This window comes from Choloepus didactylus, chromosome 1 (assembly GCF_015220235.1).
Source record: "Choloepus didactylus isolate mChoDid1 chromosome 1, mChoDid1.pri, whole genome shotgun sequence".
Classification (NCBI taxonomy): domain Eukaryota; kingdom Metazoa; phylum Chordata; class Mammalia; order Pilosa; family Megalonychidae; genus Choloepus; species Choloepus didactylus.
In genome coordinates this window covers 203,988,763-204,010,985 of record NC_051307.1, presented here as the reverse complement: position 1 = coordinate 204,010,985, position 22,223 = coordinate 203,988,763, and the positions used below count along the sequence as shown (strand labels likewise).

Genomic DNA, 22,223 nt, shown 5'->3' with positions numbered 1-22,223 from the left:
TCTGTTTTGTTTTTTTTTTTCATAATGGCCCTTCTAGTAGGTGTGAGATGATATCTCATTGTGGTTTTGATTTGCATTTCCCTAATAGCTAATGAGGTTGAGCATCTTTTCATATGTTTCTGAGTAATTTGTATTTCCTCTTCAGAAAAGTGTCCATATCTTTTGCCCATTTTTAAACTGCATTGCTTGTCTTTTTGTTGTTGAGTTGTAGGATCTCTTCATATTCTGGATATTAAGCCCTTCTCTTATATGTGGTTTCCAAATATTGTCTCTCATTGGGTGGGCTGCCTTTTTACTTTCCTGACAAAGTCCTTTGATGCACAAAAGTATTCAATTTTGAGAAGATCTCATTCATCTATTTCTTCTTTCATTGCTTGCACTTTGCGTGTAAAGTCTAGGAAACCACTTCCTATCACAAGACCTTTAAGATGTTTCCTTACATTTTTTTCTAATAGTTTTGTGGTCTTAGGTCTTTGATCCATTTTGAGTTAATTTTTGTATAAGATGTGAGATAGGGGTCCTCTTTCATTCTTCTGGATATGGATACCCACTTGTCCAAAGCACCATTTGTTGAAGAGGCTGCTCTGTTCCAGATGAGTCAACTTGATTGTCTTATCAAAGATCAATTGTCCATAGATGAGAGGGTCTATTTCAGAACACTAAATTCAATTACATTGGTCAGTATACTAATCTTTATGCCAGTACTATGCTGTTTTGACCACTGTAGCTTTGTAATATGCTTTAAAATCAGGTAGTGTGAGACCTTCTAATTTATTTTTCTTTCTCAAGATATTCTTAGCTATTCAGGGCACTCTGCTCTTCCAAATGAATTTGATTACAGGTTTTTCTACTTCTGAAAAGTAAGTTGTTGGGATCTTAATTGGTATTGCATTGAATCTACACATCAAGTTTGGGTAGAATTGACATCTTAACTATATTTAGTCTTCCAATCCATGAACATGGTATGTCCTTCCATTTATTTAGGTCTTCCTTGATTTCTTTTAGCAACTTTGTGGTTTTCTGTGAGTAAGTCTTTTATGTACTTGGTTAAATTTATTCTGAAATATCTGATTCTTACAAATGGAATTATTTTGATTTCCTCCTCAGATTGCTCCTTACTGGTATATAGAAACACTACTTATTTCTGCATGTTGATCTTGTATTCTGCCACTTCGCTGTACTCATTTATTAGCTGTAGTAGCTCTGCTATAGATTTTTTGGGATTTTCTACATTTAGGATCATGTCATCTGCAAACAAGGAAAGTATTCTTTTCTAATTTTGATGCCTTCTCTTTCTTTTTCTTGCCTAATTGCTCTAGCTAAAACTTCTAACTCAATATTAACAACAGTGACAGTGGGCATCCTTCTCCTATTCCTGATCTTAGAGGGAAAGCTTTCAGTCTTTCCTGATTGAGTATATTAGCTGTGGATTTTTCATATATTCCCTTTATCATGTTGAAGAAGTTTTCTTCTATTCCTATCCTTTGAAGTGTTTTCATCAAAAAAGGATGTTGAATTTTGTCAGTTGCCTTTTCTGCATCAATCAAGAGAGTCATATGGTTTCTCCCCTTTGATTTATTTATGTTATGTATCATATAAATTTATTTTCTTGTGTTGAACCATCCTTGCATATTCCTTACAAGTGGAATAAAACCCACTTGTTCATGGTGAATAATTCTCTTAATGTGCTGCTAGATTGGATTTGCAAGTATTTTGTTGAGATTTTTGCATCTATTTTCATTAAAGAGACTGGTCTGTAATTTTCCTTTCTTGTAGTATCTTTGTCTGGCTTTTGTATTAGGGTGATGTTGGCTTCATAGAATGAGTTAGGTAGCCTTCCCTCCTCTTCAATTTTCTCGAAGAGTTTCAGCAGGATTAGTACTAATTCTTTCTTGAATGCTTGGTGGAATTCACATGTGGAGCCATCTGGTCCTGGACTTTCCTTTTTTGGGAGTTTTTTGATGACTGACTCAATCTCTTTACTTGTGATTGGTTTTTTGAGGTCTTCTATTTCTTCTCGAGCCTATGTTGGCTGTTCATGCTTTTCTAGGAAGTTGTCCATTTGATCTAAGTTGTCTAGTTTGTTAGCATAGAGTTGCTCATAGTATCTTTTCATTATCTTCTTTATCTCTTTGGAGTCAGTAGCTATGATCCCCTCCCATTTCTGATTTTATTTATTTGCATCCTCTCTCTTTTTTCTTTGTCAGCCTAGCTAAGGTCCATCAATTTTACTGACTTTCTCAAAGAACTAACTTCTGGTTTTGTTGATTCTCTCAATTGTTTTCATGTTTTCAATTTTATTTATTTGTGCTCTAATTTTTGTGACTTCTTTCCTTCTATTTGCTTTGGAGTTAGTTTGCTGTTATTTCTCTAGTTCCTCCAGGTGAGCAGTTAAGTCCTCAATTTTTGCTCTTTCTTCTTTGTTAATATAGGTATTTAGGGCAATAAATTTTCCTCTCAGCACTGCCTTTTCTGCATCACGTAAGTTTTGATATGTTTTGTTCTCTGTGCCAGTTTGAATATATTGTGTCCCCCAAATGCCATTATCTTTGATGTAATCTAGTGTGGGCAGACGTATCAGTGTTGATTAGATTGTAATTCTTTGAGTGTTTCTTTGGAATGTGCCCCACCCAGCTGTGGGTGATGACCCTGATTGGATAACTTCCACGAAGGTGTTGCTCCGCCCATTCGGGGTGGGTCTAAGTTGATCAGTGGGGCCATATCAATGAGCTGACATAACAGAAGGAACTCAGTGCAGCTGAGAGTGAACTTTTGAAGAGGAGCTACAGCCAAGAGGGACACTTAGAAGAAAGCACAGGAGCTGCAGATGAGAGACAGTTTGAAGACGGCCACTGAAAGTAGATTCTTGCTCCAGAGAAGCTAAGAGAGGACAAATATCCCAAGTGCAACTAAGAGTGACATTTTTGAGAAACTGCAGCCTAGAGAGGAACGTCCTGGGAGAAAGCCATTTTGAACCCAGAACTTTGGAGTAGATGCCAGTCACCTGCCTTCCCAGCTAACAGAGGTTTTCCGGACACCATTGGCCATCCTCCAGTGAAGGTACCTAATTGCTGATGTGTTACCTTGGACACTTTATGGCCTTGAGACTGTAACTGTGTAACCAAGTAAACCCCCTTTTATAAAAGCCAATCCATCTCTGGTGTTTTGCATTCCAGCAGCATTAGCAAACTAGAACATTCTCATTTTCATTTTCCTTGAGAACATTACTGATCTCTCTTTTAATTTCTTCCCTGACTCACTGGTTGTTTAAGAGTGTGTTATTTAGCTTCCATATATTTGTGAATTCTCCAGCCTTCCACCTGTCATTGCTTTCCAACTTCATCCACTATGATCTGTGAAAGTGTTTTGTATAATTTGATCTTTAAAATTTACTGAAATGCATACATATTTATTATTGTTATTTCTCCTTGGTGGATTGCCCCTTTTTATTAATATATAATGTCCTTATTGTCTCTTTTAACATTTTTGCATTTAAAGTCTATTTTGTCCTATATTAATGTAACTGCCCCAGCTCATTTCTGGTTACTGATTGCATGGAATATCTTTTTCCAGCCTTTCATTTTCAACTTACTTGTGTCCTTGGGTCTAAGGGGTGTCTTTTATAGGCAGCACATTGACAGATAACATATTTCATCCATTCTGCCACTTGATATCTTTTGATCGTGGAGTTTGATCCATTAACATTCAATGTTATTACTGTGAAGGCAGTAATTACAATTACTTCAATCATTTAATCCTTTGGTTTTTATGTTGTATCTTATTCTCTCTCTCTCTCTCTCTCTCTCTCTCTCTCTCTCTCTCTCTCTCTCTCTCATCCTTTAATTCTTTAGTTTACCCTTACTGAAATTCTTCACTCCCCTCTAAGCCTCTCTCTTCTTTCTCTTCCTTTCAGCCTGTAGCATTCTCCTTAGTATTTCTTTAGGGCAGGTCACTTGTTCACAAACTCTCTAAGTTCCTGTTTATCTGTAAATATTTTAAACTCTCCCTCATTTTGAAGGACAGTTTTTTCAGATAAAGAATTCCTGCCTTGCAGTTTTTCTCTTTCATTTTCTAAATATATCATACCATTGCCTTCTCACCTCCATGGTTTCTGATGAGACACTGGCACTTAAGTCTTATCTTGCGTCCCTTGTATATGGTGAATTGCTTTTCTCCTGCTTCTTTCAGAAGACTCTCTTTTTCTTTGCCATTTGACATTTTGGTTGGTATGTGTCTTGGTGTTGGTCTATTAGGATTAATACTGTTTGGAGTATATTGTGCCTCTTGGACATGTATCTTTGTGTCTTTCACAAGAGTTCAGAAATTTTTGGCCCTTAATTCCTCAAATATTCTTTCTGCCCTCCCCCCTCCTTCTGGGATACCCACAACACATATACTTGTGTGATTCATGCTGCCCTTCAATTCTCTAAGACCCTGCTCCATTGTTTCCATTATTTTCTCTGTCTGTTCTTCTGACTGTAGGATTTCAGAAGTCCTATCTTCTGCCTCTTCAAATCTTCCAGGGATTGGGCTGAAACAGAGGCTGCCAGCTGCTTTCTGTCCTGGGTGGGTTGAAGCTGTATATGTTCTGGGAGCTGGAATCCAGCATTCCAAATCTGCTAATCAAAAGCCAGTGGCAGTGCCTGGGCTTGCCACCCCCTTTTCTTGGGAAAGAGTCATCCTTCAGCAACCTGGCCCCTGCCAGCTTGAGAAGTTACTGTGTCTCTCAATTAGCCCCACTTTCTTCCTTGCTGAGAGGAGGGTTGAAATAAAGTCTGCTGACTGTTTTCTGTCCTGGGTGGCTATAAATTTAGCTGTTTAGGAGATGGTATCCAGCAGTCCAAATTTGCTAATCAGAAGCCGCAATTGGTGCCTGGCCATGTCCCCTGACCCCTGTTCCTGAGTAAGAGGGCATCTATTCCCAGCCAGGGGGTGGCTCCTGAGGCAGCATGCACCAGTAGGGGATGGGCACCAGCTTCTGCAGTGTGGAGAGATCTACTCACAGTTCTTCACCTCAGTTTATCAGTCTCTCCCTTCTGCTCTTTTCTGGATGGTGTACAGTGTTGTTCAGGAACAACTGGATCCTAGAGCTCCCTATTCCACCATCTCTCTTAATTACCACACGTCCTTTTGTAGTTGGGTAGTTCTCCACCAAAATTTTCTTCTCATAAAAGGGAGAATTCACCTTCAGTGCTAAGTGTGTCAAAAAATGGTGTATGTTGCAGAGAAAACCTGGGAATTACTGCTTTTCTGAACTGAGGTCCTCACTTCAGCCTCTTGACTAGCAGAGTGGCTGTATACTATTCCTTTTAAGTCAGCCAACAAAATTATTATATGAAGACAGTACAACTTATTCAAATCTCATGTTTGTCTACCCTTTGAAGCATCATCATACTTTCATGTCACTCTTCCTGGAGGAGCAGCAAAACAGAAAAGGAAGAGAAGGGGATGCAGATACGTTTTCTAATCCTGTGGAAGAGAATATTTGGAACTTTCTGTGTTAACGCTTAGACCCATTTAGAGACTTCAGTTCGGAGTCCCTCATCCTTGCATGAACAGGAGTCATCCTAAGCCAACTTTCCTTACTCAGCCTCTGCAGTGTGGAGAGATCTATTCACAGTTATTTAATGAGTTTTGTTTTGTAGCAATACTAACACACAAACAAAGCTAATTATGTACAGAGGCTGGAGACTTTAGGCACTAGAAGTCAACACAGAGTGGTTTCATGGGCCTAGACCTACTGGATTGTAGTATTCCTTGTATAGCCTGAGGAGACATTTGGTGCAGGTGCTCAAACAATGCATGTCTGAACAGCGTTTGATAATGGACACAATAGATATTTGTCTTGGATAGACGACGACTCAGAAAACTGGGAAGGTCTAGGCTAGTATGGAGATAAATCTGGGCTCCTTCCTGAAATGACTTGCAAGTGGAAGCAGTATTTTCACTTAAAGAAAGTTATTATGTATAAAGATTTGAGACTTCCTTGCTTTGCACGAAAAGAAGGGTGGTCCAATGGTCCTTTATTCTACCCACTTAAGGATGGGCTTACATTTAAGAATGGGTCCTAAACAAATAACCTTATTTAAGGCAGTTTATGGAAAGGTAGCTATGAGACCAAGAACCTAAAGGCAGTTTCTGAGGAAATACCTGAATAGGCCTAGAGTCTATTTCAAATATAATGAAAGATTATCCTTCAATCATTTTCATGGAGAAGCTGATAGCTTACATTTCCAGTCTCACAAGCCTTTCATGTTACAAGGTTTTCATTGAATCCCTTTAATTTGAATATCACAGCCCTGTTTGGGTAAATTGTATTAGTCTGAAATGACCTCAATCAATGCAAGTTTTAGATGTTTAGAAAGGTTATCTGACAGAATTGCTTAAAAAAAAAAAAAGCAAAGTTGAATAAATTTAGTAGTTGTTCTTGGAGTATGACCTCTAAATTGAAGAGCTGTGTGTTTTATAAACAAACCTTTCAAAAATCATCTTAAAAGCAGCATAGTAAGTGGTTGTATCATGAGGTCAAAAAGATGGGCTTATAGAACAAATGAAATGTAGTAACAAGTATCCAACCATTAGGGAAACATGTAATTGTATCTCAGGATGAATTTCCAGTGAAAGCACCATCAAGGATTGAAAGAGTGATGTATAAACCAACGTTATGGAAGTAAAAATAATGTGCCTTGAAAAAGTGCCAGATGACTCAGAAAGTGGTTCTGGTAATGACAAAGACCTGATGGCATGCTTGCACATGAAGAATTTGAATAAAAGTTTTTCAAGGCATGTGAGACTCGGGAAAAAGCAACATTTCTCAATTTTATGTAGTAAGTAATTGTGTACATAATTTGTAATATACAATTTATATAACACGTGATTTAAATAATGTTGTAAACCAAAATAATAAATTTAATATTCTAAGTACTTATTCATCTACCCCATTCAGGTTGGCCTGAAAGTGTTTAGTTTTTGTTTCTGTGTTTTTTTTTTTTCCATTGCAATGTTGCAGAGTGGTCATCACATATTCAGACACCTTTTATTTGGTCACATGCATTATTTATGGTAGTCCACCAATAACAACATGTTGGCATTAGCTCCTGGCACTTCTCTCCTCTCCCCTTTCATGTCCTAGGTGCTAGTTCAAGACAGCACTGTGCCTGCTTGTGATCCTTGTCCCTATGACCAGGAAGAAACACAGAAATATCTATACCAGATTGAATTGCACATAGTGGTTATTCATTTGTGATTTTTAAGTCTTTACAGCCCATTAGGAAAGCCATCTAGTTTTTAATGCCTCAGCTCATTGTTGCAATTTTTCATAAAGGGATGTGGTGCCCCCATACACACATGATATTAAACCATAGCTATAAAGCGAGGGTAGCAGCCTTGGCAGGGACAGACAGCAGTTTGAATCTGCTCTGGTTGAGAATGACTCTGAATAATGAAAGAAATGATGAGAGAGTCAACAATTTATGAGTGCTTATGCCAATTCATTGATTAAAACTATACAAGAGGTTTTTATCCTCACAGAATCCTATTTTTAGCAAAGACTAAAGTATCATCAGTTGAAATTAGAAAACCCTTTAAGCTTCTGATTCAATCTAACCAACCAACTCAATTTAACTCTGAAATTCACTGGAAAATACTGCTTCTCCTGAGGGCTGGATTCACTCTGCCAAGGTGGATTTAAATCACTAGTCCTAGAGGAATTCTATGCTACACAGAAAATCAAATTTCATGAACATCATTTGGGAGTCTGTTTGAAAGCCTGTTAACACTTCAAGTGGAAAAATTGTTCTACATTTTACCTCTGTTAATCTTTCAAAAATTTTAAAAATTATCTTCTCTGTAAAACATCTTTCTTTGGCTTTTTAGAAATGATATATTAGACACAGCCTGTAGGAAAATGCTAAGAAAAATCTAACCACAAATCCCACTTCCTGCAAAGTGACAAGTTGTTACTGAAAGCTGTTGTTTTAGAAGCAATTAGGCCAATTAAGCCTGACAGCATGATTTCAAGAGGGATGCTGTACAAGTCCTGATCTGCAATGAGAATATGCATCGAACCGAGCAGCAGCTGTTACATGCAAAGAGATGTAATTCTGGAGTGCTACCCATAAATCCCTTGGAAGGGACAGAGTGAAGTAAGATGGTAACAATTATGAGTTTGGATTTCTGTTTAGTCCTTTACAAAGGGAATGAGTATATCAATAAGCAGGTTCTACCAGCCATAAATGAGGAAATTTGGTATAGGAGAAAGTCTGTGACTGATGCATGGAAAGAAAAAAAAAAACAGCCAAAATTTTATTTGTAAGTTACTATTGCTAAGAAAATCCTCACTTCATAAAGTACACAAATCTGAACAAAAAAGGAAAAATAGGTAAAGAGTGCTGGTCTTTTATTCTAAAATTAATCAAATGTGGTTAATTACATAAAGGCCCAAATTAAGTGTAACTGTGAATTAAGTTCATTTCATGTCTGAGTCAGATGAAACAACAGATAATTCAGAAAATTTTCTCTACAATATTATGGTGGAGATATACTAACATAGTGATTGACAGTTTTACTACATTCAATTTGGAAGAACAACACACGGTGAAAACCAGAAAAAGGAAGATTTTTTTTTTTTTAATTCTCAGCGTTAGAAATATACTTACTTTTAAAAACTCACTAAATTCACCACTGAACATTTTCATTGCTACTATCTGGGTCTAAGTTTCTATAAGCAAAGACAGGCTAAATACCTCGATTCCATGTTTCTCTTCTTTATTCTGTATTTTTGATTGCTTAACTAGAGTCAGGAGGAGATGTACCACTTCTTTAAGGCAGATCCCTTGGCTGAACAACACCAAAAATAATGCATGTCTGACTGTATGTGACTTAGAGATCTGCAGTAGCAGAAATGAAGTCTGAGACTCATCTCCTCAGAGAAACAGGTTTTTCTTCAAAGACAGGACAACCTGACTCATGATGATTCTTTGAAGCAATCTGCCTCAGTAGCCAGCTTAGTTATAATAGCCGGTGGTCAAACACTAGATACAGAAGACTCTCTATTTCAAAGACACACGAGGAATTACATTATTAGCTTTTCTGCAAATATATAAGACTGATTAGTCCTGGAGAAAAGAAGAAATGCACACAACTAGACTCTGGGATAAAGGGTTCCCAATTGAGTTTTCTCAGAATCACCTGGGAAGCTTACTAAAAATACAGCTGTCTGGGCCCCATCCCAGACCTCAGATCAAATCCTCTGTATTTTCAGAAAACTCCCTATCTTATGTCCTGCTGATTCTGTGTACTGCAAGGCTAGAGAACTCCTGTTCTTGAGGGCAGTACTGGGATGTCTTATATTGCAAATCATGAACCAACATCAGTTACTCACGTGTAAACCTTAAGAACAAAATCCTTTTCTTCTTTTAATTCTGTGAGTGACTGTAGGACATCTAGGATGCTTAGAACTGCACAGCCATATGGTCGCCGGTAATGCAGGTGGGCAGGGCCCTTCTTTGAGTCATTCAAGAGCATCCGGCCTGGGGCACAGCAGAAAACATGAGTCAGACTAAGAACTCCATGTTCCTCTCAAGCATACCTTGATTGTCATCCAAGAATGCCAGAGCTACAGGCACCTTGGAGATCCTCTAAGTTGGAATACTAAAGCTAGATGGATGAAGGATCTTCCTCTGCCTCACATTCAGTCACCTTTATCACCTATCATGAAACCAACATCAAGAGTTCATTTACTAATTAATAACATGGGAATAAATTAGTGTTTCATGAACTGCTTAGAAAAATCAGTGTACTAAGAGATTTAAACTTGCCAGGCGTTTAAGGATCCAAAGTTTATTATTTTTGCTGCCAGTTATAAACTACATACGCACAGATAAGGATGACAATTCATTGTTCTTTCAACCAAATTCTGCTGCCAAACTTGCTCCTGAACCACTAGAGCAAGGGCAGCATCAGGTAGTACATGAGAGGTTGCTTTTCCTGCTCACTAAAGGCAGTGCTCACAGGGGCAGGGAGACTTGTAAACAAGCAAAACAAATGCACAAGGTATGTCAGAACCCAAGCCTATAAAGGAAGACTTGGTTATTCATAGCCCACAAAATATGTCATAAACTTGAAATAAGGCTGGGTAAATCAACCACAAAATACCAAAAATCATTTTCTTCATCTTGGACGGGATAGAAGTGAGAGGCTACCAACCAACAATAGTAATTGGATACTGGATAATATCTCTAATTTTGGGGAAAATAGCACAGATCAATACTTTGGACATACACCACAGCAAAGGCCATTTACCACCTGTTAACCTGGCCTCCTTGGCAATCTGCTTTAAGATACGAAGGGGAGGGTTTGTAAGGGGCAGGGGAGAGAGATGGAGAAAATATCAAAAAGCAGACCACTTGAAATAAAGAGTTGGGTCCAAAACCAAAAGGGATGAGAAAGTTTCAAGTGAGAAAAAAAAGCATTCATTTACATCAAACCCAGCTACCACAGCAGCTGAGCTAGAGACACAGTCCAAACTGGACTCTAATCCTGAGACCTGAATTAATAGATATGAGTTGGGGAGAAAACAAGATCATGAACAGGAGATATTTATTTCATGCTGGGTTTGTCTTAGACATGTGAAGGGATAAAGTGGAAAATACCTATTCGGATCACATGGGCAATTACATATAAGTCTCTCTTCATATCTTTGCTGCTCAGATCCTAAGAAAAGAGAAAAAGTACGTAAATTAATGCAATGAATACATTAAAAAAATTTTACATTTAAGTTTGAACCTATTAATGGTTTACTATTGTTGCCTTTAGCATACATTAAAGGTGAGAAACATGACTAAAGTACACAGCATTATAGAGTGTTATCATGTTCCTGCAGAGGAAGTTTGAATACCTTTATGTTTTGGAAGTATATTTTCTTGATGACATTTTTCCAGCTCTTACTTATACCACTTAACAAATCAAACATCTACAAGTATTCTCATATTAGAAATCTTCATGATATGTGCTTATCTCATTTATTTATTATCATGTAAAAACATTTTGGAACAATGCAGAGAAAACGGGAAAAGACTTAGAAGCTTGTTAATGACTGAAATTCTAAAAGTCTATTTTCTACTAATTTTACATTTATTTCACCATCTACAAATGATTATTACACACTAAGACTATTCCCCTGAAAAGAGATTATTTTGGTCTTGGTAAAACCTCAAAAACTTGATCTCCATCTGTATTAAAGCATAAAGCTGAAAATAATCCTACCTGGAAAATTTTAGGAGCTTACTTTTAAATAAACAAATCTGATCCACCATCAGATATTTTTCAAACCAAAGAAAATTCATATTAAGTTTATGTTTAGAACACATTTGAAATAAAATGTTTGTTATGAGTATGTATTTCTACTTTATTTAATGAATTTTACTTGAGGTAGTTGAACTTCCTTAAATATATATTCTTGTCAGACTTTCACTAGGTCAATCACTTAGCACTCACAGATATTACTGTGAATCAGTGATGGTTGATGAACTATCCTCTGCCCCTAATGGGACAGCTTCCCATGATTTCCCTTTTGTTTCTAGGCAAGAGTTTTCTTATATCCCATTTATTTCCCATAATTCATGTTTCATTGGTCCCAGATGCTTGTCTCTGTTCAGTAAAGGAGGGCAAAGGGGCAGTCAAGAGGCAGCCAGGATTTGGAGTGACCTTTGAGATCCATAGAACCCCCATCTTTGCTTTATTTTTATACCCTATTACAAGTTAGGACTAGGGTGAGGCAAGCAAGGAACCTAAGACACGAAATTTAAGGAAGGAGTCACACTCAAGTTTGCATTGCCTTTGCTTGGCTCACCCTAGTCCCCAGCCTTGCTCTGTTGAATAGTCCTGAACATCTAAAACAAAAAGGAACAGAAAATAAGTAATTCTTGTTAGAATAAGCAAACTCACAGAGTCAGAATCTAGAATATAGGTTACCAGGAGATGGGATGGAGTTAAGGAATGGGAAGTTAAGGCTTAAAATGTACAAGGGGTTCCTGTTTGGAATGATAGAAATGTTTTGGTATGGATGGTGGTAATGGAGTACAACATTGTGAATGCAATTAACTGCACTGAAATATACATCTGAATGTGATTAAAAGGGGGAATGTTAGATTGTATATATGGTAACAATAATTTTTTTTTAAATCCATGAACTACACTCCAAAACAGTGCAAACCCTAAGTTAAACCATGGACTTTAATTAATAGTACAATTATAAAAATGTGCTATCATCATTGTAACAAATGTAACAAATGCTCCACACTCCACACGAAAGCAAGGTGGTGGCGGTGGGGTGGTATATGGGAATCCTGTTATTTTATGCATGATTGTTCTGTAAATCCACAACTTCTCTAAAAAGAATTGTGACATAAGCTCTTAAATTCTGGATTGTTATTCTGCCAACTTCTTATCAAAATAATGAAACATGCTTACATAAAGTAGGCTACAAAATAATTTAGTGTAAATTGGTATCTCTGGATTTACAAATATATAATTTTTACTTATTTTTATTAGAGAAGTTGTAGGTTTACAGAAAAACCATGTAAAAAATACAGAATATTTTGTTTTTCAAACATACACCCCATTCAAACATGCAGTTTTCCTTATTACTGACACTTTACATCAGGGTGCTACCTTTGTTACAAATGATGAAACAATATTATTATAATTACACTAATAACTATACTCCACAGTTTACATTAGGGTTCACTCTTAAAATGGTATGGCCATGTTTTCTTTTTAATTTTTTATTCTAGTAACATATATATCCTAAATTTTCTGTTTTAACATTCAAATATACAATTCAATGATATTAATTAAATTTTCATTGTGGTGCTACCATTACCAACATCAATTACCAAAACTTCTCCATCATCCCAAGCAGAAAGTATACCAATTAAAACATTTTTGTCTGGCTTATTTCACTCATCATGATGTCTTCAAGGCTCATCCATGTTATCACATGTATCAGAACTTCACTCCTTTTTACAGCTGAGTAATATTCCATTTTAAGAAAATAACACATTTGATTTACCTACTCATCTGTTGTTAGACCCTTGGGTTACCTCCATCATTTGGCAATTGTAAATAATGCTACTATGAACGCTGGTGTGCAAATAACTGTTCGACTCCCTGTTTTCCATTCTTTTGGGGGTATACCTAGAAGTGGAATTCCTGGGTCATATGCTAACTCTAGATCTAACTTTCTGAGGAATCACCAAACGGTTTTCCACAGCAGCTACACCATTTTATATTCCCACCAATGATGAATGTTTCAATTTCTCCAGACCCTCTTCAACATTTGTTATTTCTACCAGTTCACATTTTTTTTATAGTAGCATTCTAGTGGAATGGTAACTCATGGTTTTGATTTGCATATTTGGAGAAACATCTGTTAAAGTCTTTTGCCCTTTTTAATTGGGTTGTTCATCTTTTTGTTTTTGAATTGTAGGATTTATTTCTACATTCTGGATATAAAACCCATACTAGAAAAATGGCTTCCAAATATTTTCTCCCATTCTGTAGGTTGTCTTCTTAGTTTCATGATAAAATCCTTTGTTGCACAGAAGTTTTTAATTTTGATGAAGTCCCATTTACCTATTTTGTTTGGTTGGTTGGTTGCTTCTACTTTCAGTGTAAAGTCTAAGATACCACTGCCTAACACAAAATCCTGAAGAAGCTCTCTTATATTTTCTTCTAGGAGTTTCATAGCTTTGTTTCTTATATTTAGGTCTTTGATCCATTTTGAGTTAATTTTGGTATATGGTGTGAAGTGAGAGTCCACCTTTATCTTTTGCATATGGATATCCAGTTTTCCCAGTATCATTTGTTAAAGAGACTGTTCTTTCCTGAGTGGACTTGGCACCTCTGTCAAAAATCAGAGGGCCATTGATGGGAGGGTTGATTTCTTAGCTCTGATTTGATTCCACTGTTCTTTACGACCATTCTCATGCCAGTGCCATGCTATTTTGATTATTGTATCTTTGTAATACGTTTAAAAATTGGGAAGTATAAATCCTCCAACTTCATTTTTCTTTTTCAAGATGGCTTTGGCTATTTGGAGCCCCTTACACTTCTACATAAATTTGATGATTGGCCTTTCCATTTCTGCAAAGAAAGCTGTTAGAACTTTGTCTGGGATTCTGTTGAATCCGTAATTTCTTGGGTAGACTTCATTTTTTAACAATATTTCTCTTCTAATCAATGAACACAGAGTGTCCTTCCATTATTTAAGTCTTCTTTGATTTCCTTTAGCATTGTTTTTGCAGTTTTCTGTGGAAAAGTCCTTTACATCCTTGAAAAATTTATTCCTAAATATCTGATTCTTTTGATTACTACTATAAATGGAATTTTCTTCTGATTTCCTCTTCAGATTGTGCATTTTTAGTGTATAGAAACAATGCTGATTTTTGTGTGCTACATGTACCCCACCATTTTGATGAATTCATTTATTACTTCTAGTAGTTTTCTGGCATATTTTTCAGGATATTCTGCATATAGGATCATGTTATCTGCAAACAGGGAAAGTTTTATTACTTCCTTTCCAACTCGGTTACATTTTATTTCTTTTTCTTGCCTAATTGCTCTGGCAAGAACTTCAAGTATCAGTGGTAACAGTAGGCATCCTTGTCTTGTTCCTGATACTAGAAGGAAAGTTTTCAGTCTTTCACCATTGAGTATGATGTTTGCAGTGGGCTTTTCATATATGCCCTTTATCATGCTGAGGAGGTTTCCATCTCTTCCTAGTTTACTGAGTGTTTTTATCAAGAACTGCTGCTGGAAAACTGCCCTTCAGAAATAAGGGAGAGTTTAATATATTCACAGATAAACAGAAACCGACAGAGTTCATCAACAAAAGACCTGCCTTACAAGAATTACTAAAGGGAGTTCCGCAAGTTGGAAGGAAAAGACAGGAGAGAGTGGCTTGTAGTAGTGTGAAGAAATGAAGATTGTCAGTAAAGGTAACTAAAAGTGTAAATGCAAAACCCAAGAGTACTGTATCCTTAATATACAAACTCAACTCTTGAATTCCTGTGAGAGTCAGAATACAACTGAATACAACTGAACAAGAAAAAGGCATATTTCCTGATAATGGATATGAATGGAATATTGGAATACTACTTAGCCATAAAAAGAAATGAACTCCTGATGCTTGTGACAATATGAATGAACCTTGAGGACATTAGCCTGCATGAAATGAGTCAGACACAATAGGACAAATATTGTATGATCTCACTGAAATGAACTAACTAGAATAAGCAAACTCACAGAGTTAGAATCTACAATATATGTTACCAGTGAGACTGGGGTAAGAGAATGGGGAGTTGATGCTTAATTTGTACAGAATTTCTATTTAGGTTGATTGTAAAGAATCAGAAATGGATAGTGGTGGTGGTAGCACATTACTGTGATTGTAATTAACAGCACTGATTTATATAGGTGACTATAGTTAAAGGGGGAAACTTCAGGTCATATATATTACCAGTATAAAAAATAAAATGTAAGACTGTATAACACAGTGAACCTTACTGTAGATAATGGACTACTGTTAATAGTACAAGTCTAAGAATGTTCTTTCATGAATTATAAAATGTACGACAGCTATATATGATGTTACCAATAGGGTGGTATATGGGAGGAATACAGCTAATGTAAACTATGGGCAATAGTTAATACTATTTTAATAATCTTTCATCAATTTTAATAAAGATAACTACTGTTAAAATAATAGTACAATTTAAAAAAAAGTGCTATCATCAGTTGTAACAAATGTTCTACACCAAAGCAAGGTGTTGGTGGTGGGGTGGTGTATAGGAATCCTGTATTTTATTCTTGATTGTTCTGTAAACCCACAACTTCTCTAGTAATAAATTTTTAAATAAAAATTTTTAAAAAGTGCTGCTGGATTTAGTCACGTGCCTTTTCTGCATTGAGATGATCATGCAGGTTTTCCCCTTCATTCTATTAATGGTGGAGTATACATTAATTGATATTCATATCAATTATGCACCCTTGCATACCTGGGATAAATCCGACTTGATCACGGTGTAGAATTCGTTAAATCTGCTATTGGATGCAGTTTGCTAGTATATTGTGAGGACTTCTGCATCTATACTCATAGGGATATTGGCGTGTAATTTTTTTTTTCTTCTGGTATCACTTTATCTGGCTTTGGCATGACAGTGATGTTGGCCTCACAGAATGTGTGAAGGAGTGTTCCCTCTTCTTCAATATTTTGTAAGAGTTGAGCAGGATTGATGTTAATTCTTCTTGGAATGTTTGGTAAAATTCTTCAGTGAAGCCATCTGGTCCTGGGCTTTTCTTTAGTGGGAGGTTTTTGATTACTGATTTAATGTCTTTAGTAGTTAATGGTCTTTCTGTGTTTTAGAAATTTTTCCATTTCATCTACATTATCTAAATTGTTGGCAAAGTATCCTCTTATAATCCTTCTTATTTTCTATGGGGTTGGTAGTAATGCCACCCCCTTTCTTTTCTGATATTAGTTATTTGCATTCTCTCATTTTCTTTGTCAATCTAGCTAAAGATTTGTCAATTTTACTGTCATTTTCAAAGAACCAAATCTTGGTTTCATTGATTTTCTCTATTGTTTTTTATTCTCTATTTCATTTATCATCTCAATAATCTTTGTTATTTCCTTCTATCTGCTTCCTTTGGGCTTAATTTACTCTTCTTTTTCTAGATCCTCCAGTTGTTTTTTTTGAGATCTTTCTTTCTTCTTTTTTAATGTAAGCATTCAGAGCTATAATTTCCTGCTCAGCACTGCCTTTGTTGCACCGCATAAGTTTTGGTATGTTGGATTTTCATTTTCATTTGCCTCAAGGTATTTTCTATTATTCCTTTTGGTTTCTTCTTTCTTTTATTTTAAAAATTATAATATATGCTTTTATTAATATATTAAGTAACAATACACTTAAAATGAATGCAAATTACAGTTAAATTTTATGTTTTAAAGGCATATAAGAGAGAAGGCTGTTGTTCCAGTTGTTGAATAAGAATGTTAAACTATGAGGTGGTCTGTGACTCTCCTTCTACGTGTATTAATCAACAAATCACCCAGGTAGAGAATCTCAGAAAGCCTTCTTAGTGTCTTGGTCATTACCACTAGGAGAACACATGACTTCATGTGCAGAGTTGTTTAGCCAACTATGAAGCATGAGCCTCTGTAGACAGGAGAACTTTGACTCCAATCTAGAGGCTGGCTTAACTACTACTGTAATTTTGACATTGTGATTTAGCGTAAACAATAATTTAGAAAATCTGCAACAAGTCAACTATAAAGTTGTGCCGGTTTGAGTGTATTGTGTCCCCCAAATGCCATTATCTTTGTGGTCTCGTGTGGGGCAGGTGTTTTGGTGATGGTTGGATTTGCTTGGAATGTGCCCCACCCAGCTGTGGGCTATGATTCTGATGAGATGTTCTCATGGAAGCGTGGCCCCACCCATTTGGGGTGGGCCTTGATCGGTGGAGCTACATAAATGAGCTGACTCGGGGTGGGGGGGAGGAAACGAGTGCAGCTGGGAGTGATGTTTTGAAGAGAAGAAAGCTTGCTAGAAAGGAACGTCCTGGGAGAAAGCCATTTTGAGGCCGGAGCTTTGGAGCAGATGCCAGCTGCCTTCCAAGCTAGCAGAGGTTTTCCGGACGCCATTGGCCATCCTCCGGTGAAGGTACCCGATTGCTGAGGTGTTACCTTGGACGCTTTGTGGCCTTAAGACTGTAACTGTGTAGTGAAATAAACCCCCGTTTTATAAAAGCCTGTCCATCTCTGGTGTTTTGCATTCTGCAGCATTAGCAAACTAGGACAAAAGTGATATGAAAATATTTGGGATTTCTATTGCTGATAAAAATCATACCTACTTCTAATAATACTAGGGTTTGTTGCTTGCATTTTTTAAATTCACTTTTACTGAGCTATATTAACATGACATGCAATCATACAAAGTGTACAATCAGTTGTTCACAGCACCATTAGATAGTTGTGCGTTCATCACCAAAATTAATTTTTGAACATTTTCATTACCACAGACACAAAAATAATAAGAATAAAAATTAAAGTGAAAAAGAACAATTAAAGTAAAAAAGAACACTGGGTAGGTTTTTTGTTTGTTTTCTGTTTTTTGCCCCTGTTTTTCTACTCATCCATCCATACACTGGACAAAGGGGAGTGTGATCCACATGGCTTTCCCAGTCACATTGTCACCCCTCATAAGCTACATTTTTACATAATCGTCTTCAAGATTCAAGGGTTCTGGACAGTAGCTTGAAAGTTTCAGGTATTTACTGCTAGCTATTCCAATTCATTAGAATGTAAAAAGGGTTATCTATATTGGGCATTAGAATGCCCACCAGAGTGACCTCACAGCTCCTTCTGGGATCTCTCTGCCACTGAAACTTACTTCATTTCATTTCACATCCCACTTTTTGTCAAGATGTTCTCCATCCCACGATGCTGGGTCTAGATTCCTCCCCAGGAGTCATATTCCACGTTGCCAGGGAGATTTACACCCTGGGGTGTCAGATCACGTAGGGGGGAGGGCAGTGATTTCACCTGCCAAGTTGGCTTAGCTAGAGAGAGAGGGCCACATCTGAGCAACAAAGAGGCATTCAGGAGGAGGCTCTTAGACACAATTATAGGGAGGCCTAGCTTCTCCTGTGCAGCAACAGTCTCCCAAGGGCAAGTCCCGTGGCAGACGGCTCGGCCCATCAAACCACCAGTACCTATGTCTGTGAGCACATCAGCAACCATCAAGGTAGGGAAGCCCAACACCCCAGCATTCTCCCCCAGCTCCTCGGGGAGGGGGGGGGCTCTGGATATATTTTCATTGTTTTTTTTTTAATTAACTATTTCTTTTAATTAACTATTAATGATATAAAAAATTTTTAAAAAACATACAATAAAAAAAACATTTCAAACAAACCATAACAAGGGAGTAAGAAAAAGACAACTAACCTAAAATAACTACTTTACTTCCAACATATTCCCACTCAACCCCAAGAAATCAGCCTAATACAGCAACATATCTGTGAACTTGTTCCTACCATACCCACCAGAAATTAACAAACCATAGTCATTCTTGGGCATTCCCAGAATGTTAAATTTACCTATGATAGCTTATCTGTTCTTAAATTGGGTTATTGTTCCTCCTTCATTAATTGCTATCGCTAGTTCCCCTACATTCTACATTATAAACCAGTTATTTTATATTTTTCAATGTTCACATTAGTGGTAGCATATAATATTGCTCTTTTTGTGCCTGGTTTATTTCACTCAGCACTGTCTTCAAGGTTCATCCACGTTGTCATGTGTTTCACAACATTATTTCCTTTTAACTGCCACATAGTATTCCATCATGTGAATATGCCACATTTTATTTATCAAATCATCTGTTGAAGGACATTTGGGTTACTTCCATCTCTTGGCAATTGTGAATAATGCTGCTATGAACATTGGAGTGCAGATATCTGTTCCTGTCACTGCTTTCAGATCTTCCAGGTATATACCGAGAAGAGCAACTGTGGGATTGAAGGGTAACTCTGTATCTAGTTTTCTAAGGAATGTCAGACTGACTTACAGAGTGGCTGAACCATTATACAGTCCCACCAACAATGAATGAGAGTTCCAATTTCTCCACAACCTCTCCAGCATTTCTAGTATCCTGCTTGTTTAATGGCAGCCATTCTAACTGGTGTGAGATGGTATCACATTGTGGTCTTAATATGCATCTAATAGCTAGTGAAGCTGAACCTTTTTTCATGTGTTTCTCCACCATTTGTATCTCCTCTTCAAAGAACTGTCTTTTCATGCCTTTTGCCCATTTTATAATTGGGTTGTCTGTGCTATTGTCACTGAATTGTAGGATTTCTTTATATATGCAAGATATCAATTTTTTGTCAGATACATGGTTTCCAAAAATGTTTTCCCCTTGAGTTGGCTGCCCCTTTTTGACAAATTCCTTTGAGGTATAGAAACTTCTAAGCTTGAGAAGTTCCCATTTATCTGTGTTTTTCTTTTGTTGCTTGTACTTTGGGTGTAAGGTCTAGGAAGTGGCCACCTAATACAAGGTCCTGAAGACGTTTCCCTACATTATCTTCTAGGAGTTTTAGGTAGTCTTTTATATTGAGGTCTTTGATCCACTTTAAGTTAATGTTTGTGTAGGGTGTGAGGTAAGGGTCCTCTTTCATTCTTTTATATATGGCTATCCAACTCTCCCAGCCCCATTTGTTTAAAAGACTGTTATGTCCCAGTTCAGTGGCTTTGGGGGCCTTATCAAAGATCAGTCAGCCATAGATCTGGGGGTCTACCTCCAAATTCTCAATCTGATTCCACTGATCAATATGCCTATCACTGTGCCATTAGCATGCTGTTTTGACTACTGTGGCTTTATAATAGGTTTCAAAGTCAGGGAGTCTAAGTCCTCCCACTTCATTTTTCTTTTTTAGAGTGTTTTTAGCAATTTGAGGCATCTTCCCTTTCAAAACAAATTGATAACTAGCTTTTCCAAGTCTGCAAAGCAGATTGTTGGAATTTTGATTGAGACAGCATTGAATCTGTAGATGAGTTTCGGTAGAATTCACATCTTAATGACATTCAGTCTCCTATCCACGAACATGGAATATTTTTCCATCTTTTAAGGTCCCCTTCTATTTCTTTTAGTAGAGTTATGTAGTTTTCTTTGTATAGGTCTTTTACATCTTTGGTTAAGTTTATTCCTAGGTACTTGATTTTTTTTAGCTGCTATTTAAAATGGTATCTTTTTCTTGAGTATCTCTTCACTTTGTTCATTTCTAGCATATAGAAACATTACTGACTTATGTGCATTAATCTTGTATTCCGCTACTTTGCTAAATTTGTTCATTAGCTCTAGTAGCTGTATCGTTGATTTCTCAGGGCTTTGCAGATATAAGATCATATCATCTGCAAATAATGACAGTTTTACTTCTTCCTTTCCAATTTGGATGCCTTTTATTTCTTTGTCTTGCCAGATTGCCCTGGCTAGCACTTCTAGCACAATGTTGAATAACAGTGGTGACAGCGGGCATCCTTGTCTCGTTCCTGACCTCAGAGGGAAGGCTTTCAGTCTCTCACCATTGAATACTATGCTGGCTGTAGGTTTTTCATATATCCTCTTTATCATATTGAGGAAGTTTCCTTCAATTCCTACCTTTTGAAGCATTTTTATCAAAAAGAGATGGTGGATTTTGTTGAATGCTTTTCAGCATCTATTGAGGTGATCATTTGATTTTTCTCTTGTGATCTATTAATGTGTTGTAATACATTGATCTTCTCATGTTGAACCATCCTTGCATGCCTGGAATGAACCCCACTTGGTCATGGTGTATTATTTTTTTTAATGTGTCTTTGGATTCGATTTGCAAGTATTTTTTTGAGAACTTCAGCATCTATATTCATTAGGGAGACTGGCCTATAGTTTTCCTTTTTTGTAGCATCTTTACCTGGTTCTGGTATTAGATTGATGTTAGCTTCATAAAATGTGTTAGGTGGTGTTCCATTTTCTTCAATGTTTTGAAAGAGTTTAAGTAAGATTGTTGTCAGCTCTTTTTTGGAAAGTTTGGTAGAACTCCCCTGTGAAGCCATCTGGCCCGGGGCATTTATTTGTGGGAAGTTTTTTGATGACTGATTGGATCTCTTTCCTTGTGATTGGTTGGTTGAGACCTTCTATTTCTTCTCTGGTCAGTCTAGGTTGTTCATATGTTTCCAGGAAATTGTCCACTTCCTCTAGATTATCCAGTTTGTTGGCATAGAGTTGTTCATAGCATCCTCTTATAATTTTTTTAATTTCTTCAGGATCCGCAGTAATGTCATCTTTCTCATTCATTATTTTGTTTATATGGGCCTTCTCTCTTTTTGATTTTGTCAGTCTTGCTAGGCGCTTGTCAATCTTGTTCATCTTCTCAAAGAACCAACTTTTGATGTTATTAATTCTATTTTTTTGTTCTCTGTGTCATTTATTTCTGCTTTAATCCTTATTTCTTTTCTTCTACTTGGTTTAGGATTAGTCTGCTATTCATTTTCTAGCTTCTTCGGTTGCTCTGTTAGTTCTTTGATTTTAGCTCTTTCTTCCTTTTTGATGTATGTGTTTAATGCTATAAATTTCCCCCTCAGTACCACTTTTGCTACATCCCATAGGTTTTGATATGTTGTGTTC

At 36.8% G+C, this 22,223-nt stretch overlaps 1 protein-coding gene across 7 annotated transcripts in view; it reads right to left on the bottom strand.

Annotated features, from left to right (window-relative positions):
- The window catches only part of DOCK3 (dedicator of cytokinesis 3), a 639,207-nt gene that overhangs the window by 176,734 nt on the left and 440,250 nt on the right, over positions 1 to 22,223 (bottom strand). For all 7 annotated transcript variants that reach the window (XM_037797176.1, XM_037797183.1, XM_037797213.1 and 4 more), the window contains exons 11-12: positions 10,653 to 10,713; positions 9,383 to 9,530 (exon numbers count right to left, since the gene is read on the bottom strand). In XM_037797176.1, the coding sequence (XP_037653104.1) occupies positions 9,383 to 9,530; positions 10,653 to 10,713 (209 nt within the window). The remainder of the gene's footprint in view (positions 1 to 9,382; positions 9,531 to 10,652; positions 10,714 to 22,223) is intronic.